We start from the raw sequence: 19,644 nt of genomic DNA on the forward strand, positions 1-19,644 counted from the left end.
GATTTTAAATCTGACTGTCTTACCTACCTGGCCACTTTTGATAGTGACTTCCAACACCACCGGACACTCGGAGCAGGTACGCAGTCCGGTCCAGATCCCTGGCACGTCTCCAAGGAACCACGCAGCCTACGCTCAAACCACTCACGGATGAACCTGGGGTGAGCCAACTCCCAATCCCGGAGCCCTGATTTGATATGCAGGCTGTCCGTAGGGCTTACTACAGGGGCAGGTAACCCCCCAGAGACAGACTTGTAGTCAAAGTCTGCGATCTCCCGCCGCAGGGTACATCCACAGCACAAGGGCAAACCCGGGAAAAAATCAAAGCTAAACACTAAATTTAAAGAAATGAAAGACGAGCAGAAGAGAAGAGCTCCTACAGCTTGGCTTGAAGGAATCCCAGGAGCATACACTGGCACATGAGTGCTGGGGGCAGAGCCAAAGCTTCCTACAGCCCTTGGCTGACCAAGGAGCACAACTCCCAGTAGTTCAGAATAAAGAGGGATTGTACAAGAACTAAGGCTGGGTCGTGTATTTGGCCTTTCAGTTGAGGATGGGCTGGGGAAGGCTTAAATGTTTATTTTTATACCACAGGACCTCTCGGTTCTATGCGGTTTACAGTAAAGAAAAACTGTAATACATCAATAACAGAAATTCATATAGTTGATAAATGTCAGACAAACTTATTGAAGAGATACGTTTTAACATTTTCCCTAAAATCTTAGGCTAGAGTGACCTTCGACAGAGACTCCAGTAGTTGGAAGTTCACCTGAGCGCAGAAATAGGAAGACCTCTAGGTCTTTGGCCCAGAAATGTCTAAGGAAATAGACAATTTAATTTATATCATGAATTTATGATGCGTGTACGGTTCGACAGACTAGATCAGGGGTAGGCAATTCCGGTTCTCAAGAGCCAGAGGCAGATCAGGATATCCACAATGAATATGTATGAGATGGATTTGCATGCACTGCCTCCCTGAAATGCATATTTATTGTGGATATTTTGAGAAACTGACCTGCCTGTGGCTCTCGAGAACCAGAATTACCCCTGACTAGATGGACCTGTCACGTCTTTTTCTGCTGTTATTTACTCTGTTACCATGGGCAAGCAAAGTCCCAGTTCCTCCAGAGAGTTCACCCCAAGAAGCAAGACCCAATTCAATTTTTAAATCACTCTTTGGCGAGTAGAGATGACATATTTGGGTCACGTGACTTGCATTGGGGGAAAGTCCGTTCGGCAGCAGTAGCAGTGCTGACCATCCCAGCCCGAGTCAGGTCAGAGCCTGAAATTATGAGGATGTATAGTGGCGACATTCAATGCTGCTACCCACATAGCTAACTAGACAAGAAAGACCGCTTAAATACCAGTCCTGTGTCCGGTTGACTACGTGGGGACTGCATTGAATGCCAGTTGTATCCACACAACTTCCATCCATCACTGACAAACCAGATTTTTAATGCTGGTGCCCAGATATGACCCAGCATTGACTATCAGAAATACTCAGTGCCCCAGGCTGAATATTGACCATAACAATTCAACAAGTAATACAAGCAGGAATAAAACAAATTACTTTAATATCATATCTAAGAGTGCACAAAACATTCTACATCTTTATATTATGATAAAACTTTTTATCATCAAACAGGTTTACAATGTCTTCAGAAGATCCATGAGAGTGAGAGGCCATTTACATGTCCAGAAAGTGGCAAAAGTTTTAATCACCAATCAAATTTAAAAAAACATAAGAGGAATGATACTGGAAAGAAACCGTTTACCTGTGCAGAATGTGGTAAGAGATTTAGTCGTCGCCCATATTTAAAAATACATGAGAGGATTCATACTGGAGAGAAACCACATATCTGTTTTGAATGTGGGAAAAGATTTAGACATCAGTCAACTTTAAGAAATCATGAGAGGATTCATATTGGAGAGAAAAGATATACATGTCCAGAATGTGGTAAAAGCTTTACTCTGCAATCAAATTTAAGAAGACATAAGGGGAATCATACTGGAAAGGAACAGTATTCCTGTATAGAATGTGATAAGAGATCTAGTGATCCCTCAGCTTTAAAAATGCACAAGAGGATACATTGTGGAGAGAAACAATATACATGTCCAGAATGTGGTAAAAACTTTAATCGGAAATCAAATTTAACCCAACACAAGAGAATTCATACTGGAGAGAAACCATATACTTGTTCCAAATGTGAGAAAAGATTTATACATCAGTCAAGTTTAAAATATCATGAGAGGATTCATATTGGAGAGAAACATACATGTCCAGAATGTGGTAAAAACTTTACTCTGGAATCAAATTTAAGAAGACATAAGAGGAATCATACCGGAAAGAAACAGTATTCTTGTATAGAATGTGATAAGAGATCTAGTGATCCCTCAGCTTTAAAAATGCACAAGAGGATACATTGTGGAGAGAAACAATATACATGTCCAGAATGTGGTAAAAACTTTAATCGTCTATCAAATTTAACCGAACACAAGAGGATTCATACTGGAGAGAAACCATATACCTGTTACAAATGTGGGAAAAGATTTAGACATCAATCAAGTTTAAAATATCATGAGAGGATTCATATTGGAGAGAAACATACATGTCCAGAATGTGGTAAAAGCTTTACTTACCAATCACATTTAAATCATCACAAGACGATGCATATTGGAAAGAAACTGTATACATATCCAGAATGTGGTAACAACTTTACTCTGCAATCAAATTTAAAAAGACAAAAGAGGAATCATACTGGAAAGAAACAGTATTCCTGTACAGAATGTGATAAGAGATCTAGTGATCCCTCAGCTTTAAAAATGCACAAGAGGATACATAGTGGAGGGAAACAATATACATGTCCAGAATGTGGTAAAAACTTTAATCGGCAATCAAATTTAAATCTTCACAAGAGGATTCATACTGGAGAGAAACCATATACCTGTTTCAAATGTGGGAAAAGGTTTAGACAGAAGTCAACTTTAAGAAATCATGAGAGGATTCATATTGGAGAGAAACAATATACATGTCCAGAATGTGTTAAAAGCTTTACTTGCCAATCACATTTAAATCGTCACAAGAGGATTCATACTAGAGAGAAACTGTATGCATTTCCAGAATGTGGCAAAAGTTTTAATCACGAATCAAGAAAACAGAAGATTCATACCACAGAGAAAATGTATTCCTGTACAGAATGTGATAAGAGATCTAGTGATCCCTCAGCTTTAAAAATGCACAAGAGGATACATAGTGGAGGGAAACAATATACATGTCCAGAATGTGGTAAAAACTTTACTCGGCAATCAAATTTAACCCGACATAAGAGGATTCATACTGGAGAGAAACCATATACCTGTTCCAAATGTGAGAAAAGATTTAGACATCAGTCAAGTTTAAGATATCATGAGAGGATTCATATTGGAGAGAAACATACATGTCCAGAATGTAGTAAAAGCTTTACTTGCCAATCACGTTTAAATCATCACAAGAGGATGCATACTGGAGTGAAACAGTATACATGTCCAGAATGTGGTAAAAACTTTAATCGGCAATCAAATTTAACCCAACACAAGAGAATTCATACTGGAGAGAAACCGTATACCTGTTCCGAATGTGGGAAAAGGTTTAGACAGCTATCAACTTTAAGACAACATGAGATGATTCATACTGGAGAGAAACCATATACCTGTTCAGAATGTGGGAAAAGCTTTAGTCGGCAATCGCATTTAAGAGCGCATGAGAGGATTCATATCGGAGAGAAACCATATACCTAGTCAGAACATGGGAAAAGGCATACACTGCTCTCTCCATATCCACGGGGGTTAGGTGCAGAGCCGGACCACAAAGTGTGAAAAATTGTGAATAACTTCTCAGCCAGCTGTGATCCACCCCCTCCTCCCTCCTGCATCCCTGTAAGCTACAACAGGAACTCATAGCAGCCATTCTGATGACGGCTCTGTACAGGGCAGGAGCATAGGAAGATTGCTCCTGCCCTGCTTCACCAATAGACCACCAGGTAAGCTTCCGGGGAGGCTCAGGCAGCCTAAAAATAGACAAAAAACAGAAATATAATTTGTCAGAAAAAAAAATTGCAAATAACCAAATCCGCTGATACAGAAACCGCAGATTTGGAGGGAGAAGTGTAATAAATCCTTAGCGTTAAAAATAGATCAAGAGGTTTCATACTGGAGAAAAACCATTTACATACCACAATAAGATTTAAATGTACACAGGATTCATACTGGAGAGAAACCATATACATGCTCAGAATGTGGTAAAAGATATAGCTATCACTCAGCTTTAAAAACACCAAAAAGAATTCATATCTAAGAGTGGTGGAAGAAACAACTATCAAGCAGAAATTGATGAGTGAAAATATCAGTAAAGAATATCTAAGAGACTGTGACAGAGCAGGTGGCATTGTGCTCAGGAATGGATTTGTACAAACACATGTATCACACTTTGTAGTGTTCTGAACAAAAAAAGAACTTATTAAACATCAGGGAAGAGCTTGTTCCTTCACAAGTTTCCCTTAATGGTGTCTTTTCCCAAGAAATAGCTATGCTTTTCACAGATCTTTTCATTAAACAGAGATTATATTTGCAGTAGGGCTTGCCACTCTCTAAACCAGTCTTTATCACAGTTGCAAGAAACAGTTTTGTGTAAGATTCAATCACAGCTCTGGTCAGGCAGTTTTCCACATAGAATCTGCTGGAGGTAAGATTCTCCTATCAGCAAACCAGGTCATCTCTTCCATTTCTTAGCTCCTGTGTTCCCTCTGGGGCCTCCATATAAGGTAAAGCTGGTCCACACATATAGCCCAGATACCCCGAGCCAAGCTATCAGTAATTGTTTCACCTTGGACAGTCCCTCTTTCTTAGCTTCCCCAGGGCTTCTCCCACAACAACGTCTAGGGAAAAGCTAGGGACTTTTTTTCCTACTTGCTGAACCCTACCCCTTGACTCAGCAAGGTTACGTTTAGGTAGCTCAGTCCTGAGCTTTAAAGCCCAGTGCAGTCTGGGACTTGTAGTCTGCTCAGTCTTTAGCAGCCCCTGCTATATGGAGGTGTAATGGCTGCATTAGTGGAAGATATCCCTTAATCTTCCACAGAGACCAAAACTGATACTGAAGAGTACATTAACATCACAGAATAAGTTTACAGGCTGTTGATCAACTGGCATTACCTGCACTTTCATATAGCCTTGGTATTGTAGATTGGCTTCTTAATCTTGAAAAGCTAAATGTAAAAACAAGAAAACCTATCCATGCCCACGAGGTCATCTGTAAGTGTCAATGTATGTCTAAGAACATAAGAAAAGCCTTAATGGGTCAGACCACAGGTCCATCAAGCCCAGTAGCCTGTACTCATGGTGGCCAATCCAGGTCCCTAGTACCTGGCCAACACCCAAGGAGTAGCAACATTCAATGCTACCAACCCAGGGCAAGCAGTGGCTTCCCCCATGTCTTTCTCAATTATGGACTTTTCCTCCAGGAACTTGTCCAAACCTTTCTTAAAACCAGCTACGCTCTCCGCTCTTACCTCAACCTCTGGCAATGCGTTCCAGACTTAACTGTTCTCTGAGTGACAAAAATTTCCTCCTGTGATAAGAATATAAGAATAGCCATCCTGGGTCTGACCAGAGGTCCATCTAGCCCAGTATCCTGTTTCCACAAAGACCAATCCAGGTCACAATTACCTGGCAGAACCCAAGGAGTAGCAACATTCCACTGATCCCAGGGCAAGCATTGACTTCACCTGTGTCTCTCTCAATAGCAGACTATGGGCTTTTCCTCTAGAAACTAGACCAAACCTTTTCAAAAACTAGTTATATTAACTGCTCTTACCATATACTCTGGGGATGCATTCCAGAGCTTAGCTTCTAAGAGCGAAAATATTTCCTCCTATTGGTTTTAGAAGTATTTCCCTGTATCTTAGAATGTCTCCTAGACTGTAATTTTTGATAGAGTAAAATATTGATTCACTTGTACCCGTTCTATACCAATCAGGATTTTGTAGACTTCAATTATCTCCCCTCAGTCATCTTTTTTCCAACCTGAAGAGCCTTAACCTCTTTAGTCTTTCCTCATACGAGAGGAGTTCCATCCCCTTTACCATCTTGGTCGCTCTTCTTTGAACCTTTTCTAATTCCGTTATGGGACTCATTTTTCAAAAAGAAAGACGTCCAAAAAAATGGCATAAAGAGGCATTTGGTGAACGCATTACTCACCAAGACATCCAAATCTCCATTTTCAAAACTGACTTCCTAGATGTCTGGCTAGGTTATTCATCTGCTGTTCCTCCAAATACTAAGGGGGCATATTAGAAGGGTGTTATGGGCAGGATTTGAGTGTTTGCAGCACTTGGATGTCCTGTGGTGATAATCGAACATTTCACAAAACATCCAGGGTGCCCTTTAGATGTTCGGAGCTGGACCTATGTTTAAAACAAATAAGGGCCCAAAAGGTACCCAACTTCACTTTCTTGAACACTAAAGGGATGAAAGCATGACATCCCCTCCCACCCCCACCCCCACATTCCCCCAGTGGTCACTGACCCCCTCCCACCCTCTAAAGGTATGACTGTGACAGCTGTAAATCTTACGGTCAGTGTTATTAGAGTTTTAAGCAGGTCTCTGGAGTACCCTGGTAGGCAGTGCAGTGGACCCAGACCCATTTCCCACTCTAACTAGAATACATGTGGTAGAACAGCGATTTTTTGCAGTACTATCATACAAGATTGACAAGATAAGTGCCTTGCTTATTATAAGTGTTTAAATCAAACTTTAAAATATATCTATCATTGATTTAAAAATAGTACGGAGTTTTGTGAGACCTAGGATGTATTTCTCTATGGCAACAAAGTACTTGCCATAGAAAGTTTCCTCAGATTACTCTGGAGAAACACTGAGGTCTCTTTCTCCATTTGTGGAAAGTGAAGAGCAAAGGGCATTTATTTCTGATAATACAAATCTAGATGAATATTATTTTTGTGTGGCCTTGACTGTAGAACATGTAAGACCATCAAACCCTACTGTACTGCCATATAGGTGACACTTGCAGGCATAAGGGTTATAGGGTACAATAAGTTGTTTTTTTTTGGGGGGTGTTGGAAGGCTCAACATACAATGCAAAGACGTTATGGTGAGATGTGGACCTGCCACCCTTTATGTGAAGTTCACAGCAGTGCCCCCTAGGGGTGTCCCATTGCTCTGCTGGCATGTCTGTGTGGCCAGTGTACTAAAACTGCTGACCCCTACTAGGTCCAAATGGCTTGTTTTGTGTGGTTTTCATTTGGTCGAAAATGGCCCAAAAAGATAGACGCACTGAGGGCACAAGAAGTCTAGCAGCTCATTTTTTTATAAAAAGATGTCTTATGATTTTAAAAATGGACATTTTGTCCACCCGATTTTTGGACGCACTTCTCAAAACATCCAAAGTCGGACTTGGACTTCGTATTGAAAATGCCCCTCGATATCTTTCTTTAAGATACAGCAACCAGAATTGAATGCATTACGCAAGGTGAGGCCACACCATGGAGTGATTCGGAGGCATTATAATATTCTCAGTCTTATTTACCATCCTTTTTCTAATCATTCCTAACATCTTGTTTGCTTTTTTGGCCTCTGCTGCACATTGGGCAGAAGATTTCAGCATATTGTCCATGATGACACACAGATTTTTTTCTTCGATGCTGACCCCTAAGGTTGAGCAGTAGTGGTGCTCGCTAGCGCTATAATGCAGTAATGGAATGGATAGTGTGCAAGACGTGTTTGTGGATTATTTTGTAGATTTTTTCTGCATATAACACCTCCTTTTTGTATGGCTCAGGGTAAATAATAATAATAACAGTTTATATACCGCAATACCGTTAAGTTCTATGCGGTTTACAATAGATTAAGCGAGGTACAAATTGATTGAATTTAAGAGGAGGGAAGAGGAGAGTTAATGGAACCGGAAATGAGTTGTTGAGGAGAAAGAGATTAATAGGACAGAGGAATCACTATGGAGGAGAAAGAAGATGAGTGGGTCAGTTGTCTAGATACTTTAGGAACAGTTGAGTTTTAGACGTTTTCTGAATTCCTCATAAGTAATGGGCGAAAGCAGTTGATCTAGTTAGAAACATGCGTTAGTTAAGGTCACGCCCAATAGAAGCGTATGAAAGTTGGTGAATAACAATCTGAATATGGATTGCAGTTAAGGCCAGATAAACACTATAGATAAGGAAAAGCATAATAATATTCTCTTTATGTATTTTGCTATTAAACCAGATTATAGGGGAAAATCAGGATATATATGTCACACTTATAAAGGTATTAAGAACTCCATTTTGTATTAATGACTCCATTTTGGTTTTCAGTCTTTCTGTGTGTCTCTAACTGGGATAAACCATACTGAAGTTTTCCTGCTTAAACAAGGTCCAGGATTCTAGTGTTCTGTGTGTGGACTGCCATGCCCAGTGGGAATAAGAGAAACCTCATGGCCTAAGTATTAACTGGTGGTCCTGGCATTTCAGTGCTGGGTAGAGAATAATCTTTTTTATAAGTTTTAAAGAATTATGAGATGTGAATGAGAGATGAGTGTGCTTGTCTATAGATGTTTGGGGCCCCAAATGTGTGATGTGTGATAGAATGATTTGTATTTTTTTTTTTTATTATTTATTTATAAGTTTTACAAATTGTTAAACAACAATATAATGGAAATAAACAATTAAAAAGGAAAGAAACATATGAATTATGAATTCCACAAAATTAACTAAGTTCACAGTCCACAAACTGAGGAGAGAAAATCCTTCATCTCCAAGGGAAGTTGGTTTTCAAGAAATGTTCATCATATTAGGAGATCATGCAGTTGGATTAAATTAAATTATCATCCTGGTTGGATAAGAAGTTCCATGGAGGGAACTGGAGCTTTACCAGCTGCCATACCCTCAAGAAAAAAGTTCAACTGATCAGGTTCATAAAATATATATCTAGTGTTCTGATGGGTAATACAGCATTTACAGGGAAAACGTAACTGAAAAGTTGCTCCCATACTCAAAATTGACTGGCGATAAGTTAGAAATTTATTTCGTCTATCTTGGGTCCATTTCGATACATCAGGAAAAATTAAGACTTTTGAACCATGAAATTCTGAATTATCAGTCTTGTAGAATAGACAAAGAACTGCTTCCTTATCTTGATGAAAAACAAAGGTTACCAATAAGGTTGCTCTTTCCATAATTTCTTCTTGTTGAGATGTTTCCAGGATAGCTGTGAGATCTAAGTCTCCTGCTACGGTTCTTTTTCCTTTATCCTCTTTAGGAATATTTAAATAGTATAATTTATGTAACGGTGGTAAATTATTTTCAGGAAATTTAAGTACTAGTTTCAAGAAGGAATGAAACTGTTCTCTTGCCGTTTGAAATTTGGAAATAGGAAAATTTAAAAGTCTAAGATTCAGACTCCTATTAGCATTTTCCAATTTTCTAACAAGTAAATTTTTATCCTTCGATTGTAAGTTAATTGAAGCTTTCGCTTCAGTCATAGATTTTTCCAAATTGTCTATTCTATCGGATTGTTTTAGAAGTTTCTCTTCAAAAGTCTTAAGCTGTGTGTTAGTACTCTGGACTGAAGTGACGAATTGAGAGCATACCTTGTATAATGATTCCAAGCCACTCCAAATAGCCTCCATGTCTATAACTTCTGGTCTTATCAAAGGAGGAAGCAAAGTTGTACCGGGAATCACTCCACTGGATTCCACCTTCTCCTTCTCTGTTGCAATACAGGTTTCCGTTCCTCCATTCTCCATTGTCGGCTGTAAGTAAGTCGGCAAGTTGTATACCTCATCGGGGTCAGAGGGGAAATCTGCAGCGCCGCCGGAGACATCAACTCCGGAGCTTCCTGCGCTGCTAGCGGTGTTCCCGACTTCATCCCGGGGCGAGGAGGAACTCCAGGTCCCATCGAGCTGAGCGATGTCTCGCCCTCCAAGATCGAGGTCTGCCCCCCTCGGTCTACGGATGCGCCCACTCCAACTGGGACGGCATAGGAGGTAATCGCCGTCTGCCGCGATGGCAAAGAGGCAGAGAAAGCTGGAAGAACGCCCCTCTGTCTTCCCCTGCGCTTAGGCATAGCGAAAGTAGGAAAAGAAACCCAAGCAAATAAGTATTTAGCCGAATGTGCAGGAGCCTCTCGCCGATGCGACTTACTCTGTCGCCATCTTGGATTCTCTCCGAATGATTTGTATTTAATTTCAAATGTTTTACATATATAAGATTCAAGAAACTTTAAGCGAGCCTAAGAGCAACATCTGGAGTTAGGACAAGAGTGAAGGACTGTTTACCATGGAAACCCTTTAGAGACCCGGCAAAGGTCAGCTAGGTTGACCTCCAGCATAGGAAGGGGGGTCTAGGGGTTTTGTGTTCGTGAAACTTGAAGCTGTTAGTTTTCCAAGCATGGGTTCTGCAAACACAGAAAGGCTGTTTGATTTAAACATTTTTCTATGTTAAGAGGAATTTTCTTTGTTCAAACCTAAGGACAGCCTCTGTTGGCTGATTGGCTGACAAGTGTGATATCATACTGGTCAGTGTGAAGGTATAAAAGGAACGCATCAGTATAGACTCTTTGAGATCATATTTGCCAGGAGAGATGTACTTTGACATGCCTGATGTTATATGATTCTCCATCACACATATGCCTTCTGAGACAAGAATGTAAGATTAAAATTAATAAATAATATTGGACTGGTAACATATGTGCGATTGCCATTATTCCTAAACACCTAAGAGTGAGATTGGCGCAGTGCACCCTTGCATCCAGTAACTATGATTTTGAATTTTTCTTCCCAATGTGAATCTCTACATTTATCCACATTAAATTTCATTGGCCATTTGGACGCCCAGTCTTCCAATTTCCCAAGGTCTGCCTGCAATATTTCACAGTCTGCATGTGTTTTAACAAATTTGAACAGTACGTGCCAAACAGTTCTCTCTGCTCTCAGGATGAAATACGCCTCCTGGTCATGGCCTTCAACTGCCAAACAATGTTCTTACTCCCACTTCATACTGAGTCACTGGAACCAACTTCCCCCACAGATCAGGTCCCTTGAAGGGCTCCTCAGCTTTAGAAAAGACATAAAAACATACCTCTTCACCTAACTCCCCTGCCTATGGACGGTGGATTACAAAGAAACGTACAGTGGTACCTCGGTTTACGAGTGCACCAGTTTGTGAGTGTTTTGCAAGACGAGCAAAACATTCGCAAACTTGGTGCCTCGTAAACCGAGCTTGCCTCGCTGTACGAGCGGCCCCCCCGGCGATCCGACATCCCCCCCAGCGAACCCGGCATCCCCCCTCCCACTCGCATTGCTCCCTCTCCACCGCTATCCTACTTCCCCCCCCCCCGAGCAGTCAATGACACCCTTTACCCGACTTGGCACCAGTGCCGGTGCCTGAAGATCCTCCCTCTTCTGGCGCGGCCTGGACTGGGCGGTGCGTTGGAGATCCTCCTTCTTCTGGTCTGGGCTGGACTGGCTTTGAGCATTTACGCATGCTTAAAGCCTTCTGGTCTCGCTCTCAATCTCGGAGAGAGCGAGACCAGAAGGCTTTGAGCATGCGCAAATGCTCAAAGCCAGTCCAGCCCAGCCCAGAAGAAGGAGGATCTCCGACGCACCGCCTAGCCGCGCCAGAAGAGGGAGGATCTTCGGGTACCGGCACTGGTGCCAAGTCGGGTAAAAGGTGTCATTGACTGCTCGGGAGGGGGGAAAGTAGGATCGCGGTTGGGGGGATGCCGGTTCGCAGGGGGGAGGAAGCTGGATCGCAGGGAGGGGTTTGGAACAGCATCGTGTTTCTCAAGGGGGGGAGAATGGAGCAGCGCCGGTAGCCTCGGGGGGGGGAGGAGGTGGAACCATTCAAAGCAGTTTCCCTTACTTCCTTTGGGGAAACTTGCTTTGATATACGAACAATTTGGTTTACGAGCATGCTTCTGGAACGAATTATGCTCGTAAACCAAGGTTCCACTGTATATTGGTACTAGATCCTCAGTAAATGTCACAGGATAAAAACTTGTATTGAAACATCTTCCACTGTAACTATGGCAAATTGAAGTTGTAAGTGTGCATTATGTATATTGGTATTAGATCCCTAGTGGGGGTCTATTTAGGATAAAAATTTGTATTGAAAAACTTACACTGTTAAGGATAGAAAATGAAGGATGTAAATGAAAGAACTAAGACCAGTATTGGCCAGACCTGCACGGTCTGTGTCCCATATATGTTGATTGGGTGTAGGATGGGCATCAATGGGAACTCCACTAATATGGAACATGAGGATGTTACTGGCCAGACTTTACGGTAGATTTCCTGCAAACAACGGGATGGTTGGATAGGCTGGAGTGAGCTTGGACGGCAACTTCAGCATTTGCAACCTAGGACAATACCAGACTTTACAGTCTACGGCCAAGAAATATCAAAGAAGAGACAAGTTAATCTAATCATGTATTTTTTAATGGATATAACTTATGGGCAGACTGGATGGACCGTTCAGGTCTTTATCTGCCGTCATTTACTATATTACTATATAAGGATAACTATGGCAGATTGTAACCTGTGCACTTATAATGTTTCTTGGTATTAGACCACTAGCATGTATAGAATTAGGACATAACCTTGTATCGTAAACTTGTACTGTAATTATGTCTTATTGTAATCTGTTAACTGCATTTTATATATGTAGCCCGTTCTGAGCTCCTTAGGGAAAACAGAATAGAAATCGAATTAAATAAAGAAATTTAGTGTCATCTTCAATTTTAATGGCCTCACTTGTCATTCCAATTTCCAGATCATTTATAAATATGCTAAATAGCACCAGTCCCAGTACAGATCCTTGATGCACTCCACTGTTCACCCTATCCCCATTGAGAAACGGGGGGGGGGGGGGATGCATTTGTCAGGGAGTGGCATTTTTTTTGACAGGTCTGCCTGAGGCGGTTTTTCTTTTTTTTATGGGGCAGATATTTTGTGTGTGTAATACATGCAAAATATCTGTGCCATGGAAAAAAAAAATGAAAAACAACCAAACAGGCAGACCTGTCAAAAATTCAACAGACCTGTCGGTAACACAGTTACTGACAAGTCTACAGCAGTCGGGTTTTAGGATCATAAAACCATAGAAACATAGAAAATGACGGCAGAAAAGGCCCACAGCCCATCAAGTCTGCACAATCTAATGACCCACCCTCATAACTTCACCCCGCTAGAGATCCTACATGCGTATCCCATTTTTTCTTAAAATCTGGCATGCTGCTAGCCTTAATCACCTGCAGTGGAAGTTCATTCCAATGATCGACCACCCTTTCGGTGAAGAAATACTTCCTGGTGTCGCCATGAAATTGTCCGCCCCTGATTTTCAGCGGGTGCCCTCTTGTGGTCGAGGGTCCTTTAAGAAAGAAGATATCGTCTTCCACCTCGATACGGCCCGTGATATATTTAAACGTCTCAATCATGTCCCCCCTCTCTCTATGTTCTTCGAGTGAGTATAGCTGCAATTTATTCAGTCTTTCCTCATATGGGAGATTCTTGAGCCCCGAGACCATCCTGGTGGCCATTCGTTGAACTGACTCAATTCTCATCACATCTTTTTGATAATGTGGCCTCCAGAATTGTACACAATATTCCAGATGAGGTCTCACCATGGATCTGTACAAAGGTATAATGACTTCGGGCTTCCGGCTGACGAAACTTCTACGTATACCACCCATCATTTGTCTAGCCTTGGATGAAGCTTTCTCCACTTGATTGCCAGTTTTCATGTCTTCACTAATGATCACTCCTAAATCATGTTCTGCTTTAGTCCTAGCTAAGGTCTCACCATTTAGAGTGTAAGTTCTGCACGGATTTCTACTGCTAAGGTGCATGACCTTACATTTTTTAGCATTGAAGCCTAGCTGCCAAATCGAGGACCAGTGTTCCAATAGTAGTAGGTCCTGCGTCATACTGTCGGGCAAAGTGCTGTTACCTACTATGTTGCATAGTTTGGCGTCATCGGCGAATAGTGTTATTTTACCTTGAAGCCCCTGAGTCAGGTCTCTTATGAATATGTTGAAAAGGATCGGTCCCAAGACCGAGCCTTGCGGCTCTCCACTGGTCACCTCCGACGTATTGGAGAGGGTACCATTAACCACTACCCTTTGGTGTCTACCGCTTAGCCAGTCATTGACCCATGCAGTTAATGTTTTTCCTAATTCCATCGATGTCATCTTGCTCTACAACCTGTGGTGTGGGACACTATCAAAAGCTTTACTGAAGTCCAAGTACACGATGTCCAGGGACTCCCCCATATCCAGTTTTCTTGTTACCCAGTCAAAAAAGCTAATTAGATTGGATTGGCAGGACCTTCCCTTTGTGAATCCATGCTGGTGGGGATCCCATAGATTCTCCTCGATCAGGATCGTATCTAATTTGTGTTTAATAAGTGTTTCCATGAGTTTACTCACTATTGATGTGAGACTCACTGGTCTGTGTAATTCGCAGCCACCATCCTGTAACCCTTTTTGTGCAGTGGAATGACGTTAGCTGTTTTCCAGTCCAAGGAGACTTTTCCAGTGCTCAGGAAAAGATTGAAGAGCACGGATAACGGTTCCGCCAGGACATCACACAACTCCCTAAGAATTCTGGGGTGTAGATTGTCCGATCCCATGGCTTTGTTCACTTTGAGTCTTGATAGTTCGCAGTAGACGCTGCTGGGTGTAAACTCGAAGTTCCGAAACGGGTCTTCCGAGCTTTGCCTTGCCTGCAACTGTGGACCAGTCTCCGGCGCCTCGCAGGTAAAGACTGAGCAGAAGTATTCATTTAGTAGTTTGGTTTTATCAGAATCTGATTCTACATAATTCCCTTCTGTTTTCCTAAGGCGTACTATCCCATCTGTGTTTCGTTTCCTGTCGCTAATATATCTAAAGAAGGATTTATCCCCTTTTTTAATGTTCTTTGCTAGATTTTCTTCTATTCGAAGCTTGGCCTCTCTGACTGCCGTTTTGACTGCTTTAGATCTGACCAGATAGTCTTCTTTTGTCACCCTTTTTTCTGATTGCTTGTAGGAAATAAAAGCTTTTTTCTTTTCTTTAACGAGATCCGAGATCTCCGCAGTGAACCACTGGGGTTTGTTCTTTCTCCGTCGTTTGCTTACTGTTTTTATATAGCGGTTTGTTGCCTCATGCAGGGTACATTTCAGGGTTGACCACATAGCTTCTACATTATCGGTTTCAGCTTGGTTTTGCAGCGCCCGAAGAACAAAGTCTCCCATGCGTTTAAAGTCAGTGCCCCGAAAGTTGAGGACCTTTGTTGCTGTGTTTGATCTAGTGAAACCTTTCTTGAGGTTGAACCATATCATGTTGTGGTCGCTGGAGGCTAGCGCATCGCCTACCGAAACCTCCGAAACGCTTTCTCTGTTGGTGAGTATCAGGTCCATTGTCGCCTGATCTCTAGTGGGCTCCAGTACTATTTGTTCAAGTCGCGCTCCCTTTATGGAGATTAATAGCCTTCTGCTGCCGCTGGTTGTAGCAGAAAGTGTTTTCCAATCAGCATCGGGCATATTGAAGTCCCCTAACAGTACCGTGTTCCCTCACAAAGTGATGTTCTCTATGTCTTCAATTAATTCCATATCCTTATCTTCCTGTTGTTTTGGAGGTCTGTATACCACTCCAAGATACAGGCATTTTTCATTTCCTCTGGCCAGGTTCACCCAGAGTGATTCCCTGGTGTACTTGACTTCCGTGATTAAGAACATAAGAACTTGCCTCCGCTGAGGCAGACCAGAGGTCCATCTCGCTCAGCGGTCCGTTCTCGCCCATCAGGCCCACTGCCTGAACAGTGGTCTCTGACTAATTTTACAAATTACCTCTAATCCTATCCTTCTAACCTTACCTCTACTCCTATCTGTACTCCTCAATCCCTTTGTCCTCCAGGTACCTGTCCAGACCCTCTTTGAAGCCCTGTAGCGTGCTTCTGCTTATCACATCCTCCGGTAGCACGTTCCATGTATCCACCACCCTCTGGGTGAAAAAGAACTTCCTGGCATTTGTTCTAAACCTTTCCCCTCTCAATTTCTCTGAGTGCCCCCTTGTACTTGTGGTACCCCATAGTTTGAAAAATCTGTCCCTGTCCACTTTTTCTATGCCCTTCATGATCTTGAAGGTTTCTATCATGTCTCCTCTGAGTCGTCGCTTTTCCAGCTAGAAAAGCCCAAGCTTTTTCAGTCTGCCAGTATATGAGAGGTTCCCCATACCCTTTATCAGCTTAGTTGCTCTTCTCTGGACTCTCTCAAGTACCGCCATGTCCTTCTTGAGGTACGGCGACCAGTACTGGACACAGTACTCCAGGTGTGGGTGCACCAATGCACGATACAGTGGCAGGATGACTTCCTTCGTCCTGGTCGTGATACCTTTCTTAATGATACCCAACATTCTGTTCGCTTTCCTTGAGGCTGTGGCGCACTGCGCCGACGCCTTCAATGTTGTGTCTACCATCACTCCCAGGTCTCTTTCAAGGTTGCTCACCCCTAGCGGTGATCCCCCCCATCTTGTAAGTGAACATCGGGTTCTTTTTCCCAACATGCATGACCTTGCATTTCCCTATGTTGAAGCTCATCTGCCACTTTTTGGCCCACTCTTCCAGCGTTGTCAGATCTTTTTGGAGGTCTTCGCAGTCCTCCATGGTTTCGACCCTGCTGTATAGTTTAGTGTCATCCGCATATTTAATAACCTCACATTTTGTTCCCGCCTCCAGGTCGTTAATAAATATGTTGAACAGAAGCGGTCCCAGCACCGACCCCTGTGGAACTCCGCTCGTGACCCATTTCCAATCTGAGTAATGGCCCTTTACTCCAACCCTCTGTTTCCTGTCCGCCAGCCAGTTTTTGATCCATCGGTGGACCACTCCTTGCACCCCTTGGTTCCATAGCTTCCTTAGCAGTCTTTCGTGTGGTACCTTGTCGAAGGCTTTTTGGAAGTCAAGGTAAATGATGTCTATGGATTCCCCTTTATCCACCTGGCTGTTTACCCCCTCAAAGAAGTATAATAAGTTCGTGAGGCATGACCTGCCCTTGCAGAAGCCATGCTGGCTCGACTTTAGCTGCCCATTGTTTTCGATGTGTTCCCAGATGCTGTCTTTAATCTGCGCTTCCATCATCTTTCCTGGGACCGAGGTCAAGCTCACCGGCCTGTAGTTTCCCGGGTCTCCCCTTGAGCCTTTCTTGAAGATGGACGTGACATTTGCTATTTTCCAGTCCTCCGGAATCTCTCCAGTTTTTAAGGATAGGTTGCATATCTGTCGAAGTGGCTCAGCTATTTCGTTCCTTAGTTCCTTGAGTACCCTTGGGTGAATGCTGTCCAGACCTGGCGATTTGTCACTCTTTAGCCTGTCTATCTGCCTGAGGACATCCACCTTGCTCACCTCTAGTTGGACCAGATTTTCATCCTGATCTCCTTTTACGATCTCCTCGGGTTCCGGAATGTTGGTTGTGTCCTCTCTTGTGAAAACTGACGTGAAGAACTCATTTAACCTGTCCGCTATCTCCTTTTCCTCTTTTACCACTCCCTTTCTGTCTCCATCATCCAAGGGTCCCACTTCTTCCCTAGCTGGTTGCTTCCCCTTGACGTACCTGAAGAATGATTTGAAGTTTGTTGCTTCCCCTGCCAGTCTCTCTTCATATTCTCTTTTTGCTTTCCTAACCACTCGGTGACACTCCTTTTGATGTTTTTTATGCTCCTTTTGGTTGTCCTCTGTTTGGTCTTTTTTCCATTTTTTGAATGATGCCTTCTTATCATTTATCGCCTTTTTCACTGCGTTTGTTATCCACACTGGGTTTTTTGTTCTATTTTTTTTGCACCCCTTCCTGAACTTGAGGACACACAGGTTCTGTGCTTCGTGCACCGTGCCCTTGAATAGGGTCCAGGCTTTTTCTACAGACTCCATCTTCCTTGCGGTATCGTTGAGTTTCTTTCCCACCATTTTCCTCATGGCATCATAATTCCCTTTTTTGAAGTTGTGTGCTGTCGTTGTGGTTCTTTTCACCTTTGATGATCCAATTTCTAGCCTGTACTGGATCGTGTTGTGATCGCTGTTTCCTAGTGGGGCTAGTACTGCCACCTCCTTAGCGGGTCCCCCTAGTCCGTTGAAGATCAGGTCAAGAGTGGCATCTCCCCGTGTAGGTTCCGTGACCAGCTGTTCCATGAAACAGTCCCTTGTGACCTCCATGAATTTGGTCTTCCTCATACAGTTCGAGTGCCCGATGCTCCAGTCTATTCCCGGGTGGTTGAAGTCCCCCAACACCACCGCTTTGATGTGTTCTCTAGTGTATAGTGCTACCCCTCCCCCTATCCTGCCTTCTCTGTCTCGACGAAATAAGTTGTAACCTGGTATAGCCATATCCCACTCATGGGAGTCCGTGAACCAAGTCTCGGATGTCGCTACCACATCCAGGTCAGCATTCATTATTTCTGTCTCCAATTCTAGAATTTTATTGCCTAAACTGTGTGCATTAACATACATAGCCCTCCATACCTTATGTTTGCTAAGACCCTGTGTGGAATTTCCTGCCTGAGCTTGAGTGACTCTTAAAGTATTGTTTTTACTGTGCGTACTTACCTCGGTCTCAGAAATGGAGTTTTGACTCACCTCCCCTGGATAATTACTTACTGCGCTGATACATGAATGGGTACCCTCCCCCAACTTACCTAGTTTAAAGCCCTTCGAAGTAGGCAAGCTAGTCGATGTCCGAAGATGTTCTTACCTCTTCTGGTCAAGTGGAGTCCATCTGGTCCCTGGAGTCCCTGTAGTGCCTCTCCATGGTTCAGGAAGCCGAAGTTCATCTCCCTGCACCATCCGTGTAGCCACTCGTTTGTCCTCTGGATACGTTCTTCCCTGGCTCTTCCTTTGTCTCTTACAGGGAGGATCGAGGAAAACACCACCTGCGCTCCCATCTGCCTCAGCTTCTCACCCAGGGCTCCAAAGTCCTTAGGTATATTCTCCGGGGTGTTCCTGGCAGTGTTGTTTGTTCTGACGTGAATAAGGAGCATGGGGAAGTGGTCCTTGGGTTGATGAGTTGATCCAGGCAGGTGGTTACATCTCGGATCCTGGCCCCTGGTAGACAGCAAACCACTCTTGATTGCATATCTGGTCTGCAAATTGGTCCCTCGGTGCCCCTCAGCAGGGAGTCCCCAATGACTATCACTCTGCATTTTTGGTGGGAGCTGATCTGTTGTCTCTGGAACTGGGACCATCTGTTGGACAACCTCCTGTGCCTCACTTGCAGGTCCTTCCTGTAATAGCTGGAATCTGTTTCTCAAGGTGATTTGTGGGGTCGATGTAAAACTGCCCTGTCTGCAAGAGAAAGAGACAGAAGAAGAGGAAGGTCTTCTGTGTTTTCTTGTGGAGGAGGTTACCAGGTGTCAGGAGTCAGCGTCTCCATCCTCTGCCTGCACCCCAATCGTTGGTTTCAAAGTAGCAGGTTTGGTCGGTTTGGGCGTCTTGAGGATGGTCTTGTGTGGCTCCTGCTCGGTGATCTGAGACAGCTCCTGGATGACTCCGTCGATGAAGGCCTCGTCTTCCCAGATGTTTCTCAAGCGCTTCACCTCCTCTCTTAGGCTCCTCAGCTCCTGCAAGATGTCTCCGTCTAG

General features: G+C 43.2%; 1 protein-coding gene across 8 annotated transcripts in view; it reads left to right on the top strand.

Annotated features, from left to right (window-relative positions):
- Nucleotides 1-19,644, top strand: part of LOC117355233 (zinc finger protein 271-like) — a 906,970-nt gene that overhangs the window by 119,468 nt on the left and 767,858 nt on the right. For 3 of the 8 annotated variants that reach the window (XM_033933493.1, XM_033933496.1, XM_033933494.1), the window contains one exon: nucleotides 1,643-5,413. The exons of the other annotated variants lie outside the window; for them this stretch is intronic. In XM_033933493.1, coding sequence (XP_033789384.1) covers nucleotides 1,643-3,774 — 2,132 coding nt within the window. In that variant the 3' untranslated portion in view covers nucleotides 3,775-5,413. Of the gene's footprint in view, nucleotides 1-1,642; nucleotides 5,414-19,644 lie in introns of those variants that run through there. 8 annotated transcript variants of the gene reach the window in all.

Source organism: Geotrypetes seraphini, chromosome 2, assembly GCF_902459505.1.
Source record: "Geotrypetes seraphini chromosome 2, aGeoSer1.1, whole genome shotgun sequence".
Lineage (NCBI taxonomy): Eukaryota > Metazoa > Chordata > Amphibia > Gymnophiona > Dermophiidae > Geotrypetes > Geotrypetes seraphini.